The 23,815-nt window shown below is 37.8% G+C and overlaps 1 protein-coding gene across 2 annotated transcripts in view; it reads right to left on the bottom strand.

The window, feature by feature from the left end:
* The window catches only part of LOC107088980 (chondroitin sulfate N-acetylgalactosaminyltransferase 1-like), a 43,630-nt gene that overhangs the window by 8,194 nt on the left and 11,621 nt on the right, over positions 1–23,815 (bottom strand). For both annotated transcript variants that reach the window (XM_015381469.1, XM_015381470.1), the window contains 3 exons: positions 17,000–18,322; positions 9,689–9,905; positions 3,259–3,360 (listed from right to left, as the gene is read on the bottom strand). In XM_015381469.1, the coding sequence (XP_015236955.1) occupies positions 3,259–3,360; positions 9,689–9,905; positions 17,000–17,819 (1,139 nt within the window). In that variant the 5' untranslated portion in view covers positions 17,820–18,322. The remainder of the gene's footprint in view (positions 1–3,258; positions 3,361–9,688; positions 9,906–16,999; positions 18,323–23,815) is intronic.

Raw genomic sequence — 23,815 nt, 5'->3', positions numbered from 1 at the left:
AATGTAGTGGCGGAGCAGGTGAAACGCACAAAAAACAGACAGCAACAAAGAGGTGAATTTACTCCAGTAACTTTCTGAAAAGGATATATTTCTAGAAGTTGCTTTACTGCAACATATTTCTACTTTTAATTAGATATAATATTTTGTAGGAACACATTCCTCGCTACTCTATGCAGTTCTGGATATTTAAGGGAATAAAGAAGAAGCATGTTTCAACCAGTATTGCACCAGACACAACACACACCCACACGCTTTGTGAAAAAGCGGGATTCCTGTTCCTGATCCTTTACTTTATGTCTGCTGATCCTTATGTGGGCCTACCATTTGGAGGTCAAATTTATAAACCATTGTACATATTGTCAAATCTCAAAAAAATTCAAAACATGCATTCTGATTAAGCTCATTTATCAGATTCAGAGTAAAAAATAACCACATTAAGGCATGTGTAAAATAATTGGTAACTTAGCCTGTTTTCTGATGCAATATTCTACACTATATTCAAATGTCCCTTTTTCATTAGTTGTAAGCGCTAGACAACCATAAATAATTTATGATTTCTGTCTGCTCACCTTCTAAGTGAGGACTCTGTGAATTATTCTTCATTATTAAAAGCGATAAAGCTCCCCAACGTTACCTGGATTATGTCATTGAAGTTACAATTTTTGTTACTCTTTTTATTGCACTTTTAACTTTTAACAACATATACCCATAAGGCTTAGCTGTGAATATGTTTGTGCAGAAAAGTCTGCAAATTCTCTAATCACCATGTGATGACTGATGTCATCTCCCCCTGCATCACCATGGATATAAAATTATTCAGGTTTTATTGTTTGTCTACTCTTTTGTGTAGGTGCTCTTCCTCTGAACAGTTATGTAAAAAGACCAAATTACCTGGCACTTTTGAAAGCTAGATAATCAGCAGTCCACACATGTAATGGAGGGGTAAATGCAAGCTGGCTGAGGCCTGAGGCAAAAAAGCTACACTAGGTAAAGATGGCAAGTAATTTGTTCAGTGCATCTGCAAAAGAACTGAGAAGGAGCATAAAAACTGTGCAGCTCTGATTTGTATGCAATGAAATGCTGTCATTGGGATCCTGTTAGTACGTCCGGTTTAACATGTTAATTTGTTCTTTGGGTCTTTTTATGCATCTGAGACTGAATGAAATGCCACACTTGATAAAGGGCAAATTGTTAAAGGGGAAAAAATTATGGAAAATTTCAGATAAAATAAGTCACCATGTGATGACATCAAGCTTCCCACATTTTTTTTAATGAATAAATCCTTATTTTTATATTTTTCATCCTTTGCAATTCATGTTTTTTGCATCCATGTTAGCTATGCTCTCCAGTCTTATCTCATCTAAGCTCCTTTTACACTCCCCCCCCGTCAGCTCTTCTTTGTGTCCAAAACACAGAAATTATTTATATGTATTGACCCGTATCTAGTTAGATTAGATCATTCTCAGTTCTCTCTCCTTTCCACGCAATCTCATTCCCTTTTCAACCTTACATTTATACCATTTTATATCTCTATTCTAATCCACTTAGGGTGCATAAACTCAGAGGACCCCCTGTGAATGGGTTTGAGTCTTTGAAGTGTGGATTTCAAAGCGTTTTATTTGAAAAATACAGCTTCAGATCTAGGCTAATTATAAAACGCATCCCTAGTGTCTGGCAGCAAAAGGTTAGAAAGTGAGAATCAAACTTATATCAGGTTCACATGAGATTTCTTGATGTTCAGAGTTGCTGTTTTGAATTGTGACAAAGGACACTGGTGATTTTTATGGTGTAAAAATCCAGCTTGCTCAATGATATTTGTAAAAAGGAAAACCCAAAAGCAGTTTAAGCTGAGTAGAATACTATGGAAAAGCATTGCAGAAACTGATCTCTGTCTCTAACGATGTTAAAAAGCTGCAGATACAATGATCTTGGGGAAAGAAGTTTTGTTCATGCATTTATATTTAAAGCACAACATTTTCTACCCTTTAACCATTTGTCATCATTAAAAAAAAATAAAAACATCCTTTGGAAAACTTTCTAGCACTGAAACCTGAATTTAGGGTTAGCTTGAATATTAAGAACAGAACCCATATATCTTTTTAGGGTATTTTGCATAATGCTTTGGCTGATTTTTAATTAAAACCCTAAAGAATAGAAACAATCAGGAAGTCAGTAAAACGATTAGATATAAAATAAGCATTTAAAAGAATCTTATAGGATTTTTCTGTTAAAGAAAATGTGGATTCTTTAATTACAAAAGGTTCCAATTGGACACTTGCACACATTTGTATTAGAGAAAAAAACAATTAATTCAACAACCTGCAACAAAAGAACAAAACGTTGAAGTTAATTAGCTGTTTTAAACAATAGTTGATTAAAAAGTGTCGTAGCTGCGTGTTAACCGATTCACATGCTGTTTCTTGAGAAACTCTTTTGCCGTCTGTGAATGTATTCCACACTTCTGTTTAGCAGAAAACAAAAACCAAAAGTGGATTAATCCTCTAGAAATAATTATGATTTATTTTAGAATGGTTAAGCCACGTTAAAGGAAAACAGGAAAGAGCTGATTACATGGCGAGACTCACACCCTCCTGAGTCAAATTATACTCCAAAGGAATCCTAAACACCTACAGAGCAGAACGCTTCCTCTATTTGGGTCTCAGTACTTGATTTAAACAACTTTTCAGAGAGCGCTTCAACATTTTATGCAAGGGTTTTCTTTTGGTCATGATAAAATGTGCAACTCTAACCGCTTTTATAAATCACAGACAGGGAAACAATAAGACTTTGTGTAATACTGGAGATGGTCCGACTGCTTCAAGGCCACAAACCGACAGTGGCAGTGAAAATCGCCATGATCACCATAGAAACACTGTTACTTCAACTCACAGTAGACCTGACTCCTGATCAGCCAACACCAACTGTCTACTAGGGTGGTGCGTGTGTGTCTGTGTAATTCAGTGCAAAGAGGACTGAGTGATTGAAGGATGATCGCAGGCATGTTGTAAATTATCAGTGCTGGCTGGAATCTCTCCAGCCTTCCTGAACGGGTGGCACACTGTTCCATTACTCATTGGATACACAAGTGGCTGTAGCAGAAGCGGAGCCAGGAGGGGTGTGTATGTTTTTGAATGTGTGTGTCATGACAGGAAGAAAGATTACAGAGAGTGAAGAGGAGATGATTCTGGTTACATGTGTGACAATTGCCACAAAAAAAATAACACCTTTTCAAACCTTTCATGTAATTCAAAGACTCACCGAGATATGTTCTCCAGAGTGCTTCGAACTTCACTCATCTGTTCTTTCCCAAAATACACCACTGTCAGATGTACCCGGCCGTCCTGACGCACACAGACTTCCCTGCACACAAAGGATGGGACATTAAGGATAAAAAGGGAGAGGGGTGACAAAAAGGAAGAGAACCAGGGTGGCACAACAGTTTTTATACGAAGCCTCAAGTTTTTATTGCTGCCAGGAAAACAGTACTAAACCAGCCTCTGTGCTGTGCTGCAGTCAGGCAGGGGATTCAGCATTGAGGTATAGCAAGACTTTATATGGTTATCTTTCTATATTCCTCCTACAAGTGTATGTTTTTTTATTGAGGCCAGAGAAAAAGAAACATTTCCAGAATATTCTCAGGCTGTTTGAAGCCTAACACAGCTCTGTCCTTCCCCTGCTTGATGCTGCTGCATGCTACCAGTCATTTGACTAAATAAATGCTGGTGCCCCTTTCATAAAACTTCAAAAAAACAAAAAAAACCACCAACATTTATGTGCAGATACAGAAGAAGCCCTATTCAGTACTTTTTCTAAAGTGATACAACTTTAAAATGACTTTCTCTCTCTCCCTGAGAGAAAAGCACAATTAAGAAGTTATTCTTGTGTTACTTTAACTATTGCAGAAGAGTTAAAATGGCTTAAATAATCAGTGCAAAAACTATTTAAAAAGTACTTATCACAATTTATAACATCGTTTTAGTATTTTTCAAATTTATTTTGTGGTAGTTTAGTATCACTAACAATATTGTTCCTCTTTTTTGTTTCATGTAGACCAAAAAAAGTATCATATTTAATTGTTTTGTTTTGATATTCTGAGTAAAATAAAATGTTTTAACAGAGGTTTTACAAACTGGGAGAATCTCACAGCAGCTCAAGCATATTAATAAAATAAAAGGACTATTAATACTTCATAACGCTTTGGTTTCTGTTAGCAGTAGGGACTGTTAGGAAACATTGAGAAAATATCTGGACTAAGCCAGATGAGGGAAAATGCTATAATGCAACACCAGGCTACCCACATTTATTTGATGACCAGTTCACACACACACATTATGTAAGGTCTCTGCACTATTACATTGAATCTGTGTGCAGAAAGTCAAGCCAGTTCCTAACTATCCTGTTTAATTTGATGACTGATATGCACACAGCCATTATCCTAGCTCCAGCAGATTTAATGCACAACACGCAGGCAGAGGGAAATTCGCTGCCATCTGAGCATGTTTGATGCAACATTTAACATCTCATGCGCATTAAGCCTCTAAATAAGAAAGCAGACGGTAAAAAAAGCAACTCATCTGTTTCAGACTGGCTCCAGGAAGTGGGAAGGAAGACCTCACAGCCTTCAATGATAAATCTACAATGGCACTCCCAAGATTAAAGTGGAGGAATGTCCTAAACAGTAATCTCATAGCTGATATACACGAAAAAAATTTATTTGAAATCAATCAAATATATTTTGCAAGTTAAACTATATAGGGAAATTGTTAACATTGTTTAGCCTCAAGGCTAAGGAATGGAGATTGATGATACAGTGCCATGCTGTCTGTTTATAGAGCCTGCTAGCTACAAAATGATATGCATCTTAATAAAAAGTCACCTGACTTTTTTATTTCTAACTTTATAAAATGGAGCCTAGGTGGAAGTTCAACTAAAGAAACTCATTGTCTCCTACATCCACCTGCAACACAGCCAATCAGCTTTGAACCACACCTCCACGAAAGCCAATCGGCATCCAAAGTTCATCTTAAAAGGCCCCCGATATGCTCTTGTCTGCTCCTGTGTGCAGGCGGTGGATTCGCTGTGTGACTTCATTCAGATGACACCGTTTTAACCCACCTCCAGCCCCTCCTCCTACGTCGTAGCTAAAGCTTCATCAGAGGGTCATTCCTCCTGGACTTTTACTGCGTTCCCTGTCTCATTTCAAATGGTCCGGCAGAAGACTGCCATGTTGAGCCTGGTTCTGCTAGAGGTTTCTTCTCAACGGGGAGTTTTTCCTCTCCACTGTCGCTTCATGCTTGCTCATCATGGACAGGTTCTCTCAACCTGTGTTATCCAAACTTGACTTCCATCTTCCAGGTCCCTGAGTGAAGCTCTAGTATCAGCTCACGCAGTCCACTGGATCTCCCCATAAAGCTCAGCATACCGTCTCGCTAACCAGCAGTCTCGCTAACCAGCAGCCATATTCTTTGCTCCCGTTCATGCAAATCTATCAAAATTAAGCACTATGTTTCCTGCCGAGGTCTGAGCGCCAAAGACAAAGTAATTGTATCAATACATTTCTCCTAATTGTCTTTTCTCTTCATTTGAGTTTTTAAGATTGAACTAATTGACAAACGTTTATCGGCAAGATTGTCAGAAATACTCAACAAAAATTGAAAAAAGGAGATGCAGTAATAGAATTAGGAGAATGACTACTGTAGTTTATGCTCAGGACTTTGGAAGTGAAAGCATGCATGCTGTATGAGAAAAAAAAACAACAACAATTACAACCATTTCAAAAAGTATGGGTGGTAACTCAAAATGGTTGGTAGTTACCCTTCCAGCGAGTGTCTTTTATATTTAGAAATCATTTTCTTAAATAATTTCAGTCATTCAGAAATATATATATATTTCTTATATATATACATATAAGAAATTCCAGACCATTAAAAAAGCCCATACCAAATAGGGATGGATGATAAATCTGTGTGGGAAAAACTCAATTACAAACAAAGCTTTAATACAATCCGATGTCAAATAATGTGACGCAGTCTACAATATGTCAAACCAAACATGCCCAAATGTTTAAATTATTATGCGTGTTTTCAACATTAGAATATTAAAGGATCGAAAATGAATTAAGGTCTAAGGGATATCTATGTTTTTGATTTTGAACTTATCTGTTTTAAATGCTGTCTGACTTAAAAACTGTAAACCAGCTCTTCAGTTTTAACTACCCCTGAATAGCACATCACAATACAGAATTCACACACTAAAAAAAATCATGCAACCAATTTTGACATTTACTTAATCATATTTAGTTACTTTAACACAATTGTTTTGAATTGTGTTAAAGTAACTAAATATGATTAATTAAATGCCAAAAACATTTGCATTATTTGTAATGCACTGACAGGGTTCATTTGGTTTAATTTTGCAAGATCTCATCACACCCCTAATGTGTAAGTCACTTACAGGTTGCACCACTAATTCTTTGTGGAAGTTCTCATTAAGGTAGGGATAATTGAGCTGTTTCCAGTACCAGTGAAGTGTTGCACTCAGAAATCTGAACTCATTCCAATATACTGTAAGATGCTGGAAATAATTAATGTTGCCTCTTTTTAACTGCAAACCCCTGTTTTAGCACAATCACTTTCTCACATGATGAGATGTCACTTCTGCTATAAATAAAAAATAATCAATGACTATGAAATGAGATTTGTTAATTATGGTTCTTAAGGAGAAACTGTAATCTGTTAGAAATTATGGTATACAAAGCCAGAGGTTCACAACTAAAATACTCAAATTAGGAACCCTCACATTTAATAAATATCAGATAATTATAATTTTTTTGTATATTTTAGGCTAATGAAACATTTCCTACTATTTAGGGAGATAGTGTACAAAATATCAGTTAAAAATATCAATTTATACAGTGTTCCAGGCTTTCCTCTGATTTACACAAAGACAAAATATAAGCCAAAAGAGACTAGGTGGAGGTGCCTGCAGGTATCTGATGAATACAAGTTAAAAATAACACATCAAGCCGCAGATCATTCAGCTTTCCTACAAGGCATCCAGGTGGGCTCACAAAAACTCCCCAGAAGCATATATGGAAAATAAATTCTCATAAACCTCACATAGATAACATTTTATTTCCAGTTTAAAGAGTTCTAATGCTTTTCAATTTTTATGAGTATTTCTATCTATTTTTTTTTTTTTTTTGTAGGTATCTGATGGCTTTACTCTTGTGGAAAGTCCTGCAGCCCAAAATTGCAGGGGGGGATTTTCATAATATTTCAAGGTATTTGAGTTGAACTTGTACATTTTGCACAAATATGCCTCCGTTATCTCTGGTCCTAGTGTTACTGCAAACAAATATTGTGACATTTGTAGCCCTGGTATAAGACTTGCCTGTGTGTAGTGGCTCTCGGTGCAATGACTCCACCCTCAATCCTCTCCTAAGCATACCAATAAATACCTTTTTGATTTTTCCAAACATGCACACATGCTGTGACACAGGCTGCCTCCCCTACAGCACTTTTATGAGGGAAAAACGTTTGCTCAGCTACAGCAAGCCTTTTAAGTAAGTACATTTTTGCCATGCTGTATATCAACCACGGTAGGTTTCCCCGGGGGGGCATTTTAATAGGCTGCAACTATTCTACTAAGCAGGATTTACCATGTAAAAAGTGATGTGATAAGCAGCAGCAGCAGCACAATAAATCACAGATAATAGGAACATTTCCTCTACTGAGCTGCAGAGCAAAAGAAACAAGTTTAGCTGTTTTACTTGGTCAGCAGTGCTTCTTGTCATTTAATCAAATGTATGCATTTTTCTTAAATGCAGACAAACCAAGATCTCTTTATGATTAGTTTTAAAACATTTAAATGCACACTAGCTTTAAGCGACATAAAATGTTAAACGCTATAATGGCTCTGTGCTCTTTCTTTATCTAAGCTTCAATAAACATCTATGTATTGACAGCTTTCTCAATAGTCTTGTAAATTATATTATATACCGGTATGTAAGCTTTATATAATTAACCAACTAAAACACCAGATTTCTTTTTAAAGTCTAATTAGACCTCCATAAAACAATTCCTATCACAGCTCTCATGGCTTTGTTCAGTTTTACCACCCAAACTCTTCTGTGTGGGTGAAGTCATTTGCCCCATTTAGACTAACTATCTGAAACCGATCCCTGCCAAGTTCAGACCAAGCTTTGATCAGCTAAGTGTGCAATGTGGAGTCAACAAGTCATCTCCATGTCATGTATTTAATCTACCCAGCCAATTAACCAGGTGAGTCCAATCTGCACAGGTTAATTCACGGTGAAGATTGGACTCACCTGCTTCAGTGGCTGGGTAGAACAAATACATAACATGGAGATGACTTGTTGACTCCACATTGCCCATGTCTGGTGCCGAGCTTGGTTCTTATGACCATTCAAACATCACGCTAGCAGGGTTTCCTCGCCTCCAATCTACGGTCCACGATAGCTCTCATGGCAGGAATTACGCAAACAAAAATGGTGGTACCTATAACATTCAGGGGCTTATGGGCCTGGATAGCGTCATATGCCCAAATTTCAATGAGAGCCGACATAATACCAGGTAGCACCGCGCTCTTTTGATGCCATTTATTGTTAATAGGCTAAGAGAAAGTCCATGTTACGAACAGGTGAAGAGATCTGTGAATTACAAACCCCAAAACGGCAGAAAACCTGCGTAATGAGACAGCCTTCAGTAAATAGGAGATTGCGTGATCTGCTCATGTGCTCTATAGCTCCATTTACACTAACGTCTGAAAACCGATCTGTGCCAAGTTCGGACCAAGCTTGGATCAATTAACCATGCCTAGCTCGGTTCCTTATGACCGTTTACACATCATGCTAGCACAGTTCTTCGCCTCCTAGAGACGATCTATGGTACTATTGCTCTCTAGTAGGAAAAGTTTGTGATTGTTTTGTTCCGTCCAACATCGCCTGGATAGTGTCCTCTGCCCAAATTGCGATAAGAGCCTCAGTCTCGGCATCATCCCGGGTCACACCATGCTCTTTTGAAGCCATTTTAAAAAGTGTACAGTTTAGAAGATTTCAATTGTTGTTTACAGTTCTTCTTCTTCTGTTTTGTGGCAGTTGGCAAGCAACTTATTGATGTGCATTACCGGCAACTACTGGAAGCTAACTGTAAATAGGAGATGACACTGCGCATAAGCTCTCTGTTATCTCTGAGCCACAACTGAACCGCACCGAGCCCTACGGTTGCATTAGAACTAGTTTAGGGGCTCGGTTGTGTCTGGCACAGTCCGGTTTAATTTTGCGTGCCATTTAAAGTCAACAGTTATCTAGGTTACCGTGCTTGGACTGATCTCAGCACGGTTTCAAAAGGGTAGTCTAAATGGGGCAAGTGCTGAGCAAAAACTGAACTGGGCCGAGCCTTACTGTTGAACTAGTACTAGATTTAGCTTGGTTCAGTTGTGTCTGGCACGGTCCGGTTCAATTGCATCTCCATTTACTCTTGGTTACCATGCTCGGACCGTTCTCAGCACAGCTTTAAAAGGGTAGTGTAAATGGGGCTATAGTGTCAAACTACATTCTCTTTTTCCCATTTTCCTCATTGCAGAAGGTGATATCTCTTGCAAATAATTTATGGTATTTTTCAGCTGACTTTGAGATACAAAGTTCTCAATAAAACGGTTTACTTACCTGAAGTTGTGCATGAACTGTTTGAACTTATCCGCTCGTCTCGACAGTGGGACGATGAAATTAATCAGAATATTAGTCGTGTCCATCCTTTCATTTTTGACCTTTAGCAGGGGTCCGAAGGGTCGGAAGAGGACTAGACGTCTGAATTCATGACTTGCCTCACCTCTGAAGGTCAGCTCGTACAGCGTCCCTTTGTCCCTCTCTGTCCGAGTCATACCTACGGAATGAAAGATACTTATGACCAAACAATAATAAACGCAATAATATTACACATCCTCTGACTTTAACTATCTAGGCAGGGTATAAAAAGGTTTTTATACCATTACTATTCTTTTCCACAATTAGGGCTGAAACAAAGAATCTTATTTTGATAACCTGTTATTAAAATATTTAGTTTAGCACAATGCTAAATAGCTTTTTGAAGTTGGGTCACACCAAACACACTAATTCAGTCATTCACACACTGATAGCGATAAGCTACAGCCACAGCTGCCTTGGGCACACTGATAAAAGCAAGACTGGCATAAACAGGCTATATAAATAAATAAAACTACAGTACAAATAGAAAGATGGTAAACTCTGATAGGCAATCATAAGAAGGCTTTTCTTGCTGTAATGCTGTGAAGAATGTGGCACAATTTAAGAATATGTGAGATTTTTGCATTTCTATGACCATTTATCTCTATGATTCAAAAAGATTTGCAACTATTAACAGATTATTTAGAATGGATGATTGACTATTGCATGAACAAGATGTACACTTTTTATAAATGCTACCCAACAGGGGTCAAAATAGAGGATAGAAGAACAATACACAACCACAAGACATAGCACCTCACATTCTGCTCACTCGCTTGGCCACAAACTAACGTGGGCCAGTATCCCACTGCTAGACCATATTTTGTGTTAAGTCAGAGAGATTGTTGTTAAAACTAAGGAGGCCATTTACCACTGTGATATCTCTTTTCCTAATCTTACTTCTGAAATCCTGCTTCAATGGTTTTCTCCACTCAACCTCCTTATGTCTTTGTGATGTCTTTTCTCTTTTTAACTTATCTCTTGCTCTTAAGGTAGAGAAGTAACTCAGAAACAAATGATCACAAAATTATATGACTATGAGAAGCTAAAACTGATCTGAACAACAGATGAGCAACACATTTTTGCTATAGTAGGGATGCTTGCCGGTATACCATCATGCAAAAGTTGCAATTTAAAACCACTACAGATGAGGCAATACATCCAATATGGTAGTGCGTATGTCATCAGCTTGACTGGCGGAAGCCCAATATTTAATGGAGAGGCAAACTGATGTTTTGGTGGCTTTATTGAACTCTAGCTTGTGCACATACAGTATACACCTTACTCTAAAAAGAACAAACAGCATGTTATACCAAACTCAGTTCAGGTGACATGAAGGAAGGAACCATGAAAAGGGATTATTAAGAAAAAGATGCTAAATTAATATACATACAAACCTACACCAAAACAATAAACTATGCACCCAAAGTAATATTTGCATACATAGAAATCAATACAATTAAACAAATCTAAAGTTAATCACAAAAACCCATCAAACTTAACAAAACTCATCCCAAACTACCCTCCTGATAATTTTGGTTTGCTCCAAGTGCATTTCAGGCGCTGGAGCACTTCTACCGTTTCAGCCACACCCTGCTGAGGAGCCAGACAAGGAAAAGGAAAGTACTTTGACTGAACATAAACAAAAAAATAAGGACAAATAATTGACATTAATGTTTAAACTTTCTTTCCCCAGACAGGATGACCAGTCCTTCTGCTGCCAAAAATGTCCAAACAAAACTTCAATGAAGTCCTCAAAAAACCCAACTATTTGTTCCAATTTAATATTACATAACACAAAATCAATAATCATATTTCATGGGGTAATGGGACTCCTGGTCAACGTTAAACTATGCTATTTGGAAATTCAAGGTAAAGTTTATGCCTTACTGAAATAAAAAAGCTACCGTTAGCGTTTGTGAAACAAATTACCTCTGAGTTACTGAGGCAGACAGCTTGGTGATTGAGCTAATAAGGTATCATCCATAGCACTTTGGAGTTGTTGGATTGTGAAATTGATTAGGTTTGATCTAGGTTTAAGTAATTAGCGAAAGCACTGATTCTGTCTATAGATTTTGTGTAAATTTATTTCTTCATACTTGAAATTTATGTTGCTTCTAAAAGTGATATAAAAACAGCTTCCACTAACAATGTAACAGTCAGCTATGAGATTATGCTAAAGATCGAGCCACAATTCAGCAAACTTTTCTTTTTTTTTCCTACATTTTTTTTAAAATTAAAAATAACACAATGTAGAGTGGTTTTCATAATGTGGTCATACTGTGAACCCAGATCTTTTTACTTAAAGGTCTAGTGGAGGATTTTTGTGAATTTTGAAAAGACCTGCCCTCTCCACTTTAAAAAAAGAAAACACACGTGCACAACCCTGTGCCCGCTCCTGAGAGGGAATGCCTATTAAACGCGTGTGAGAGCGTGCACAAGCCCATTTCTCCTTGTGCACGCTCTGTTTAAAAGTTGCTGTTTGCATTGCTCATACAAGCTCACTTTCAAAAAGAAGATTTGCAATAATTTCCACTATGTCAGACTCACCACCGGTAAGTGAAAATTGGGATGAGCATGTAGGACGACCTTGCAGAAACATCACCACAATGATTGACAATTAGGAAGACCACTTATTTTGATGATCCACCCGGAAAAAAGAACACCCTCCACTATACCTTTAAGGTTATTGTATCACAATTTCATACTGACCTAAGCCTAGTTGGAGCAAAGCAGATTTAAGAAGTGTTCAATGTTGGTATCAGGGATGAAATTTTTTTAGTCCCACAGACTAGTTCTAATGAATTGCTACTTATTTCAGAATCTGAACAAGACAGTTCTATGCATTTAGGAATATTGACCATATATGTCAATATATGTAAGCAAGATAAAATATGTAAGCAGGATTTGGCAAGTTTTTTTATGGGTGCAATTCACATACTCTGCTGCTCAAGCCACAAATGCATTTCCTAACAAATGTGGCACCATTTAAGGAAAAACACACATGTTTTTGAAAAAGTATGTTTTATTGCTAAAAATAATGGCCAACAAAAGAAAGGATTTTGGGTAAAAATATTAGTGACATGATGGTATATTGACCTCTTTTTTTTCCCCCCAAAACAGAAGCCTGATAAGGACATATGAGATATTTTCTATCCCCTCCTCTCTTTTAGACCAAAAGCCCTAACAACATGCAAAACACAGGCCCGTTCAGAGATAGGCTATTTTTGTCATGTATACCAACATTCTTGTTGCAAGCTTTACGTCGGCTGCTTCCCCAAGAGGTTTTTTTTTCATTTTTTTTCAATTAATAATATTTTTTTACTGGCCAGCAGACCCAATGAGGTCACTGAACAAAAAGAGAAAAAAAAAGAAACCTAATAAAGAGAAAAAAGAAGTGGAACCAGACTAAAATGACTCAGAGAGGAAGTTAGAGTGTAACAGAGCAAAAAAGAATATGAGATCTTTAGAGAATTAAATGGTACCAGTAACAAACAGGGCACTATTTGAGGATGATGACCAAAAAGTGCTATAAATTAAAGGGGGGGTAGGAGGTCTATGGGCTAGATTGACAGTTTGATAGCAACCTGGATTAAATACTGATAAATTGGTGCGCTTCCGTTGATAGAGGGCCTATATTTCTAGAGGGACATGATGAGCTTTTATTTAGCACATTTGATGAAAAGTTTAGGCTAAAAGCTTTTACTTCCTGTACTTGGTAGCTGGATGTCTCATCTGGCAGACCTTAATTGCTTGTGTTTAGCTTTCCCTCAATGGTTTGTTAAAGCAGCTTTAAATCTTTGGAAAATACTGATGGCAGTCTCTTCATATTGGCTGGCTTGAATTTTGATCATCACTGCTTGTTCAAGTTGTAATGCAATTAATGGGCTTTGTGGACAATTAAAATAGCCGAGAAATAACAAATCTTAAGGAGCAGGCTGCGTTGTTCGTCTCTCACAGATGCAGATTGGCTGTTGACAAGAATTTAAGGACTTTGTGTATTTCTCGTCATTGAGCACATGCTAGCAACACTCTTTAGTGTGGGAGTTATGATTGAGGAAACTTCAATAAGCAATTATCAGAATCTTTAAGGCGATTAAAAAACAACTCAGAAGAAGTAAGGAAAATGTAAGTAGCTAAAAATGATTTGGATTTAAGGAAAATAGAAATGCATTTGGATTATAAATTCTGTACTTTTATACGTATTGACTGAACATACCTACAAGTATGCAATCCAGGGTTTCTCCTAAAACTGGTTAAGACAGGTGGTGAGTGTTACTAGGGTAGCCGACAGTTTTTTTTATGGTAAAAGAAGACAGAAAATTAAAAAAACATAAATTCAGTGTAATTTTGAGATATCTTTGAAAATAATTAAATGTCAAAAAAACCAAAAGCCAATACAATAAATATGAACGGTTTGTGCATACGTTTAATTTTAATTAACAGCGAAATGCTGTAAATGCAAACAATTACAATTAAGTGGAAACAAGGAATCCATAGACATGCATTTAAACTGACCAATCATTGCCTCATCAGGGATCTAAACTCTCATTCATTGACAGAGTGACACATGAATTTCATTCATTGAATTCTTGTTCTTCAAACAAATGCATGCACATACAGTGATGTGCAAATCAATACTAACATATAGATACCTCAGATACCAGAACTTCAGGCTCCAAAATGGATTTGTCAATTAAAATTTTTTGATACTAAAGTTATTTAAAAGATCCTAGCCATGGTTAAATGTTCTATAATCGTACTTTCTTAAGCCTTTCAAAGTCAATCAAAGCAATAAATGATGAAATTGTAATATAACTAATACTTTATCTTTATGAGTCTTGCTAATAGTGCTGCTAAGACAATAAAAAATGTCAAATTTCTTATAACTCTGCCTTGAAGTAATTGTATCGAATGCAAATGTAAATAAACATTGCTAAAATTAATTGAATTCACCAAAAATAATATAATTTCATATTCAGCGGTTCAAATAATAAAATGGAGATTTGTTTTTGCTCTAAATGCATACATCTTATTCCATTTGCAGACCATTTTAGCTTCTAGAATGAAGTGCAAATACTTTAATTTCAAGTAAATATAGCTTACTTTTAGTTACCTTTTTAAGCCATAGCGGTATAACACCAACTGCTTGCATACATACATACATACCCACACACACGTAGTTACACACTTCCAGTTTGAAAGAAGAGCAGCTGTGCTCATTTCCTGTGGTTTTGATCAGAGTTGAGCTGAACAAACCAAGGGGATATCCTGGCAGTGTTTCTGCACAAACACACTCAGATTTATGACCTTCCAGGAATATACAGTGCTTTTTAGGGGGGGAAATGGAAAAGGGTAGTGATAGTACAAAAATGCATCCCGTGTGATCTGATATCAAACAACAGATGCAGGTTTTTCCTTGTGTACCTATGTGAGAGCCCTCAGGATGGACAGAGGATGTATTCAGTTCCTACTTAGCTTGTCCCGGAGCACTTGAGCCGTGTTCTTACAAAGTGAATGCCAATCCACCCAGGGACACGATAAAAGACCCCCTACTTCCCCTGACCTGACTGCATTCATGCTGCTGGGGTTTCACAAGGACGTTTTTGTTTGGACAAAAAGGACCATCAAAACTCAAAGGATACATGATGGACAAAAAACTTCCTGCTTGTCTGTTATGTTAATTCATGCAGTAAAAAAGCAGCTGCAAGTGCAGCAACAGAGCTCTCAGATGTGTGAGGGCTATTAATTCATATGAGAGGATTACTATCATAATGATACCCAAAAAAAGTATGAAGATGACTTAACAATACGACTAAAAATATTTCAGAAATGTATAATAAGAAACATTACATTTGTTTACACTTCAACTAAATGCCTATTCAGCAAGGGTCCATGTTAGGTCACCAAAAAGCATTACATTTAGTGTGAAATATATTATTGGATATATTAATCCAAAAGGGAAATAAAATGTAGGATCATATATTATATGATACATATATTATATGCTTGGTTTATTTAGTATGAAACTACTAAAGGAACCATTTATCAGATTACTCATAGACGATGGTAATCCCACATACCTACAGCCGATGTGTCTGTGCACATCTAAAGGCAACTGGATGAATAAGAACATTTTTCTTGTTTGGCTGTTTTTAGCTAAACCCTGCAGGATTAATTGCGTCCTGCTTAAAGCATCATTTATGTTTTTAAGTGTAATGATGTGTTTTGGAGCTGAGCACATTTCGAGAGACTGTATAATCTCTGAACAGAAGAGATTCAAAATGTAAACCTAAAAAAAAATTTTTTAAAAAGCTAATCGTTAATGGATTATCTATGAGCAGAAACCTAGGTTCTGTTGACCATGTTATCACAAGACTAACCTAGGCTAGCTGTGCATGCTGAACATGATGAGCATGCTTCACACTACATTTGTGGCTGCACTGCACAGTCGGCACCAGAGAAAAGGAGCACTACAAACAATAATGTTTTGCATTGTTATTATCCATTGTTTGCACCTTGCAAGATGCAATGAATAGACATATTACCCTGACAATTCTGCAGTTTACGATGAGAAAATATATTTTACCAGCATTTTACAGAGAGCTTCGTTCAAAATGAAAACAGCAGAGTTTGCCATTTGTGGACTAATGGTTCATATGGTTTGCAAATACTGAGCTCTGAAACACTGCAAATTATTTTTTCAAACCCACTTTAGTTCTGCCTTCAATTTTTTTTTTTTTATACCAGCTGACAGATCTCATTTAATTCTAGACCACAAGCTATTTTGGAGATATAATAAGTTCTCTGTTGACCTTTGGATCATACGAAATGACGATATAAAGATGTAAACATATGCTTGTTGAAATGTAAACTTAACAAAATGCTTAGAATATGGGGCTCCTGTTTAGGATTTTTACAGTAAGCATTTTTCAAAATCAACTGACATTTATAAATTGCATTGAACCAGCTCTGCCTGTAAGAGGGATTAACCCATGCACACCATACTTTTCAGATTATATTTGAAGAATAGTTTAAAAATCCTGCATTATGTTCATCTTACTTTACATGTATGCACTAATATGATGCATGATTTCTGTGCATATCTGAGAAAAGTGAAGGAATTAATGCAGGATTTTCTGTTATTTGAGTGTAAAAGAAAAGTCAAGGGGGCTTTCTCTGGTATGGGAATATAAGCATAAATCAAGAAGCAGAGTATGGCTTTTTTTTTACCTTCTACAAAGTCAGATGGCGTGTAGACTTTGCTTGTTTGAGCCTTTTCTAGTGGGACTCTGTTGTCTTGTTGTGATGAGGGTGTGTTGAGACTGTGCAGAGCCATCTCCAGCACCTCTCCAAGCTCATCTCTCTTATCTTTCCTCACAGGCTTCTCCTCAGGATGACGCGTAAGCCCCATTTCCAGTTGGTACACCCGTTGCAGGGTGAAGCTCTCAAAAGGCACCACAGCGTACTCATTGGGCAACCTGGTGCCAGTGGTTACCTCAGCCTTTGACAATTGGGTTCTCAGGAACTCCTGTAGGTCAGACTGCTGACTCTTGGCTCCCTGAACCTCTCCAAAGCCCTCCCCTTGTGTTTCGGTGCCCCAATCCTGCCTCTCTGCTGGTCCATTTGAAGCTGTTTTCAAGGTCTCCTGCACTTTTTTCAGCTGCAGACTGCGTTCCTGTAAGTCCTCCTTCAGCTGAGAAATCTCTTTCTTCAAGGAGGAAATGTAGAGGCGGTGCTGCTCCTCACGCTCTTGGAGCAGCATCTGATAGGAGGGACCTGCTGGTGGACCCCCACTTTGGGCAATATCTCCAGCTCCTTTTGTGTCACTAAGTCCTGCTGCAGCTCCGATTGCGGGCAGTGCACCTCCAAGGCTTGGACGGTTTGAGCCAGCATGGGGCAATACATGACTAAGTGGAGGGTTGTTGGAATGTGGAGGGCTGCAGGTCATCAGATAGAGGAGTGAGAGGGAACAACAGAGAAGCACCAGCAGACCCCCAACACGAGACACCCAAGTAAGAAGTCCCCGCCTCAACATAACTGCATGTAGCATCAAAAACCCACACTCTTAAAATGTTCATGTAACCTCACAAACTCCAGCCTCAATCAAAACAATCCATTTTCCATGATGTTCCATCACTTAGTAAGGAGGTGGGTGACTTATCAGCCTGACGTCATTTATTCTAAATGAGGTCACTCTGCTCCCGGTTTCTGTTAATTATTTTTTCATTGGCAACACAAATAAATGACTCAATACTTCTACAGAAAGAAAAGCCCTCTCTCATCTGGCTAGTCCACTTAGCTTCATGGTCTGCAGGACTCCAGTCCAGACATCGTCGCGTCATCCATCACTCATATGTGACTCATCTGTTTCCGTTTAATCTGACCCTCACACTCCATCCATATTTTCGTTTTCTTGTCTGCATCTGGGAAAGACACAAGATTCGACTACATGAGCTGGGGTTAAGCAGGCGGATGCATGGAGAGAAAAATGTAATGGTTTTGAGGGAGCGTAAATCCTTTCTGCAGTCAGTAGTGAGTTTTCTTCTTGGTTTCCTGAGAGAGGACACAAGGGACAAAGAAACAGTCAGAATATATTCAAAATGCTACAAATCAAAATCCTCCTCAGCCACGTTGGCACATTGGTTTCAGGGTGTTACAAAATGCTAACGATGCATTCTTTCATGACCACAAGTTTGTTGAAAGAATATTGCTAGATATGCGTTCTCTTACCACAGCCACAGGACATTACAGATGTTTGTGTCTTAGATTGTTTGGAAATATTTTAACTCAAGATAACACCAAATTCTTTTTTTAAGGCAAACCTAAAACATGTTCCGTAAATTTCAATGATTGAAATGGTATTCGCTTTTCCTGAAAAATAAAACCCTACCATGTGAGCCTTATTATATATAAAAAATGAGTGCTTATAATGGAATTCAGTGGGATTAAGCTGGTTGAGAGAGGTGTACACGAGCTGATCTTCCATTCTAAACACTGTGCAAAATAAGGGATCACAAAATTCAAAACCTAGAATAAAAAACAAATCATTGCCAATTTTCAAAATGAGTAATACATGTTGGTAAGGTTTGGAAAATGTCTCAAGGGTTTATGTAACTTTGTTTGAAAGGGGTAAGTGACAAACCAAGCTTTTTTAGGTTTTATGAATGAAATTTGACCTTCATTTTTTTCAATCTTTTTATAATATCTTTTTTTTTTTTTTACTTTTTTTTTGTACCACTTTGAAATACTTTTATCCTAAGTGCATCATAAATAACATCCATTACCATCACTTTTATAAAAAAAATTTTAAAATTCCTTGTCATTTTTACATTCAACTCAATGGCTTAGAACTTCATCCTTATTTTATTGTCACTTCCCGATTCAAACATGATTGAGTGTGTCCTGCCTTTTAATCATTGTAAACTCTGTCTTCTAGAATTAGACACATTAAATGCATGTTCAATTTGTTCTTATTTTTGTCTTTCCTTTTCAAGCAAATGAGGGCCCCTTCTTTGGAATCATTTTAAGATTGTGTCCACAGACTTAAGCTTTAAGCACAATCACAAAAAGTCCAGTCTGCATTGTATGCTCTAAAGTTAGCAAATGATCATTTTGTAGTTCTGCTGAAACTTATGTAAAGAAATAAGATGATTTCTAAAATATTATTATTGTAGCTGTACTGATTGTCTTCTGCTTTGTCCAAGAATAGGTCACAAGCGCAGCAGATTTTTCTCTTCCAGAAACCTCATTCAGCTTTTCTGGGGAAAAACCAAGGCTATCCAGGCCCTCCAGCATATCCAGGCCTCCTACCAGTGGGACCAGAAAGCATCTGAAACAGATGTCTTAGTCACTCTTCTTGATATGTTTGAGTGTAGCAGCTCAACTCCAAACTACTATCCAAGATCCAGATGACTGATTCTTTTAGTCATATCCCGGATTTCATGACCATAGCTGAGGGTATGAATGTACACTGAGCAGTAAATTGAGAGATTTGCCTTTTGTCTCAGCTCTTTCCTCACCACATCAGACCAGTGCAGTATCTGCATTTTAGAGGCAACCATCCTGTTCCATCTGTCGATCTCCTAATCTGTTCCCGCTCTTACTTGTGACCCAGGGATATTTTAACTCATCCACTTGAGGCAGAAACTCCCCTAAACCTTTATATGGTGATCCACCCTCTTATGGTAGAGAACCATGGGCTCTGATTAGGGGGAACTGATGCTCACCCTCCTGTTAACACTCCCAGTGCATGCTGCAGGTCATGACTGGAGAGACCCACCAGAACTACCGAATAAAAAGGCTTGATTCCATACTCCTGGATAGCCCATGGTGCAACAAGGGACACAGTGGTGGTAAAAATTCCTGTACTTATGCTTTTTCACTACAAGTGACTTGACAAAAATATTTTACACTACATTTGGTCATTCGCCCATTCAGTCACACACTAACACCCTGATGGTGGCAAGCTACATTGCCCACGGGCTCACTGACAGAAGAGACACTGTCGTACACTGGAACAACCGGGCTCTCTGACCAATTTTACTATCCTATTGGACTAACTTATCTAAAAAAGTTCTTCATGTGAACAGGTTAAAATGAACAAGTCCAGCTCAGATAACTCAGTCTCTGCTTCCACCAGGGGAGTGGGAAGGACAGACAAGTTGAGGAGATCCTTAAAGTATTCATTCCACTATCCAGCAATATCTTCAGTCAAGTCAAGGTCAGCAGTTTCCCATCCCCTTTGTAAACATTCTTTGTTTACAGTGGGGATAGCCATTCCAGAGTGCAGCTTATCTCAACAAGCTGGGTTCCAGAGCTCAGGCTGTGTATGGAGGTGAGCTAAACTATTTTTAACAGGTAATGTCAACCTATTCTGGAAGCAAAGACTCCTTCCCCCTGAGGTGACATCTAAGACCAGGTAGTTACTGATGAACCCTGAACCCCAGGCCCAGACCCCTGGACTAAATCAAGACTATGATGGAACGACCAGATTTATCCTAAAAACCAATGTCCAAATGACGACTGGTGTTTGGGGGGATAAAACACATAATTTACATCAGAAAATACAGTTAAATAAGATAATCTTTCCCAGTGTGCACAACCCATATTAATCACAATATACATTTCATGTTTGCTCTTAATGGCATGAGACAATCAAGCTTGAAATAGAGTGGGATGACTAGGAACTTATTTACTCCCACCGTCTGTTCATATAACTTATATATGATTTTGACAAATACATTTATTTATCTTTTTCTTGGTTATATATATATATATATGCATATCAATACATTTTCAACAGATGCATACATTCAAACATACGTGCATACATATATTCATATTGTTACATGTAGTCATATACATACATACTTATTTAATTCAGTAAATGGTATATATGACACAATTATTATTATGCATCCCGTTTCAAAAAAAATTTAAAGGGTAATTTTAATCTATACTTTATTTTTTCTAAAAATAAAAAACTGTTTTTATTACTATTTACAATTATACATTTTTATTTCTTTTTGATTACATCCCACAAAATTTGGTTCTGTCACGATCTTGGCAGTGATGACTGGCTTAATTACAGTATGAATTTCTTTCACCTGTCTAACTCTGCCCGGTTTCTCATTACTGCTCATCTGATCCACCCGCTCCTGCCTTTATTTAAGCTGCTTGTTCCCAGCCATCAGTGCCAGATTATTCTTCAGCCTTTGGTGTTGAGAGTTTACCAGTGTTACTAATAGTGTTCTGATTGCCTGATTCTGACCCGTTTCTGTATTCGGGCCTTTGAGCTTGCCTATCCCATGTTCTGATCTGTTGGCCTGACCTGTCTTTGGACATCTGCCAGATTCTTCCTGTGGACTGAACCTGGATCTGCCTCCTGAGTTCGACCGGGATTATCCTGCCTTCCCTTCATCTACTGGATCTGACCTCCTGCCAGGTTTGCAGCCTTTCAGGCTTCATGTCTGGAACTCTCTAGCAGCGTTCCTGCCTTAGACATGCTATCTGCTGATACCGCAGATCCGCAGCCCGTCGTTTTAAATAAACACTTTATAAGTTATCCCACAGTCTGCCTTGCCTGAATACTGGGTCCCTCTGTCCTGAGTCATTACAGGTTGACGAAAAAATAACTATAACGGATCAGCCATAAGGCTAGACATCCAAGCACATTATATTAAGAAAATAAATCTATACAATAACTAAAGACTTCACAGTTGATGGTCACCTATAAGTTTAAAAATAACTTGTCAGAATCAAATATATACCGTATTTTCACAACTATAAGGCGCATATAGCATCATCATTGAGGAAATGATGAAAGAGTGGCTGAGGGAGGTGTATTTAAGGAGACCAGGTGGTTTTTTCCACTCATCACCATCGCTGTTAATCTGTAACTCCATGCGTGCCCATCTCACAGCCGATGTGAAAAACATGGTGAAACAAATGAACGCTGTGCTTGCTGTTATTCCGGGAGGTCTGACAAAGGAACTTCAACCGCTCGACATCGGTGTGAACCGGCCGTTCAAAGTAATGCTACGTTCACGCGTCTGTTGCTTCATTTTTGCTGCTTGTACCAGTTAGTTCTGACGTGCAGCTGAAGCAGCTTTGTGCAAAAGTGTGTCTGACGCACGTTGGGCAGAGCTACTCTATCCTTTCTTTGCCTTGCAGCTATATTTGCTGTGATCAGTGGGAATAAAGTAGTTTTAATATGTCTTTAAGTGGGAAAGTCCACCTGAAAACTTAATCATTGCAGTCAGTTGATCCAGATTACAATCCCACCTTCCCATATTATTTCTGTCGGTGCCGCTCAGATCCCAAGATACCAGCAGTGCGCTGTCAGTAGGAATCTCATTCAACAGCAGCCTCTGGCCGGGTCTCCTCCTCGTGGTTCACCGTGGCAGCTGGTAGGTGTTTTTCATCTAAATAATCTAAACTGCAGGCACCAGGATAATAAAAGCGAACATATTCTGCCGGCAGATTTCTGCATTTTAAGTTAATTTATGCCTCAATAAACTGTTTCAGAGGAGTGATCACAGCGCTCTGTGTCATCTGCGATGTGTTTGTCTCACGGCCAGCTCCCAGGTTTGATTAATACTTTGTAATAAATACATGAATAAAGCACAATCATACTCAGTTTTGCTCCCGCTCTATTTTTAAATACGCAGTAGAGGTATTTAAACGTAGTAGAGGTTATGTACCGGTATATAAAACCCGCGCCTTTTAGTCCGGTGCGCCTTATGTGTGTGTTAAATACAGTAATGGCACACATAACTGAGACTGCACCTTTTAGTACGGTGCGCCTTATGTTCGTGAAAATACGGTATTTAAATAGAATTCTGTCAGAAATTGTCAGTGTGCTACAAGATGGGACAAAGAGTATAGAGAATTAAAATGAAAAATAATTCATCCTTATCTGAAATTATCAAGGAGGGAGTGAGTGTGGATAGTGTTTTTTTTTTTCTTTCAATCAGCGTTAAAATTCAAGAGCCATTTGGATGGTCGGCATGCGCATTAGCAAACCAAGCCATGGGTAATATGAACATCTGCTTACACATAATTATTTCTGAAAGCATACTCATACAATAACATTTTGAGAGCTGAAGTGATATATTAAGCAAGAACTTGATCTCTTAATATGAGCGTCTGCAGCAGAGTGATACACTTTAAAGACTTTGGATATTTAGCTCAAAATCGATTTAATTTGTAATCAAACTGAAACAAAATGTTAAGAGCAAGCAGAGTCAGCGTGTGTAACAGTTTTAAAAAGCTAAACATATTGTATCTGAATGTACCAGGTGACATTAAAAACAAATCTGGTCTTTACTATGATTTAAGATTCATTATCAAAAGAAGATATATCAAAATTGAAGCAATACATAAAAACATAAAAAAACTCAAAATTTGATGAGCAATCTCTACCAGCTGTAACCAGAAATGAATTTCTATGTGAATTTGAGGTCATCATATGGCTGTGGATAAACTTTGCATAAACTTATTTTTGTTGAAAGGTGTTTCAGTATTTGAGCTACTGTAAACATCAGT

The sequence above is a fragment of the Cyprinodon variegatus genome, unplaced genomic scaffold, assembly GCF_000732505.1.
Source record: "Cyprinodon variegatus isolate N-32 unplaced genomic scaffold, C_variegatus-1.0 Scaffold234, whole genome shotgun sequence".
Taxonomy (NCBI): Eukaryota; Metazoa; Chordata; class Actinopteri; order Cyprinodontiformes; family Cyprinodontidae; genus Cyprinodon; species Cyprinodon variegatus.
Note: the sequence above shows the minus strand (reverse complement) of the source record. Positions and strands in the feature narration are given on the sequence as shown.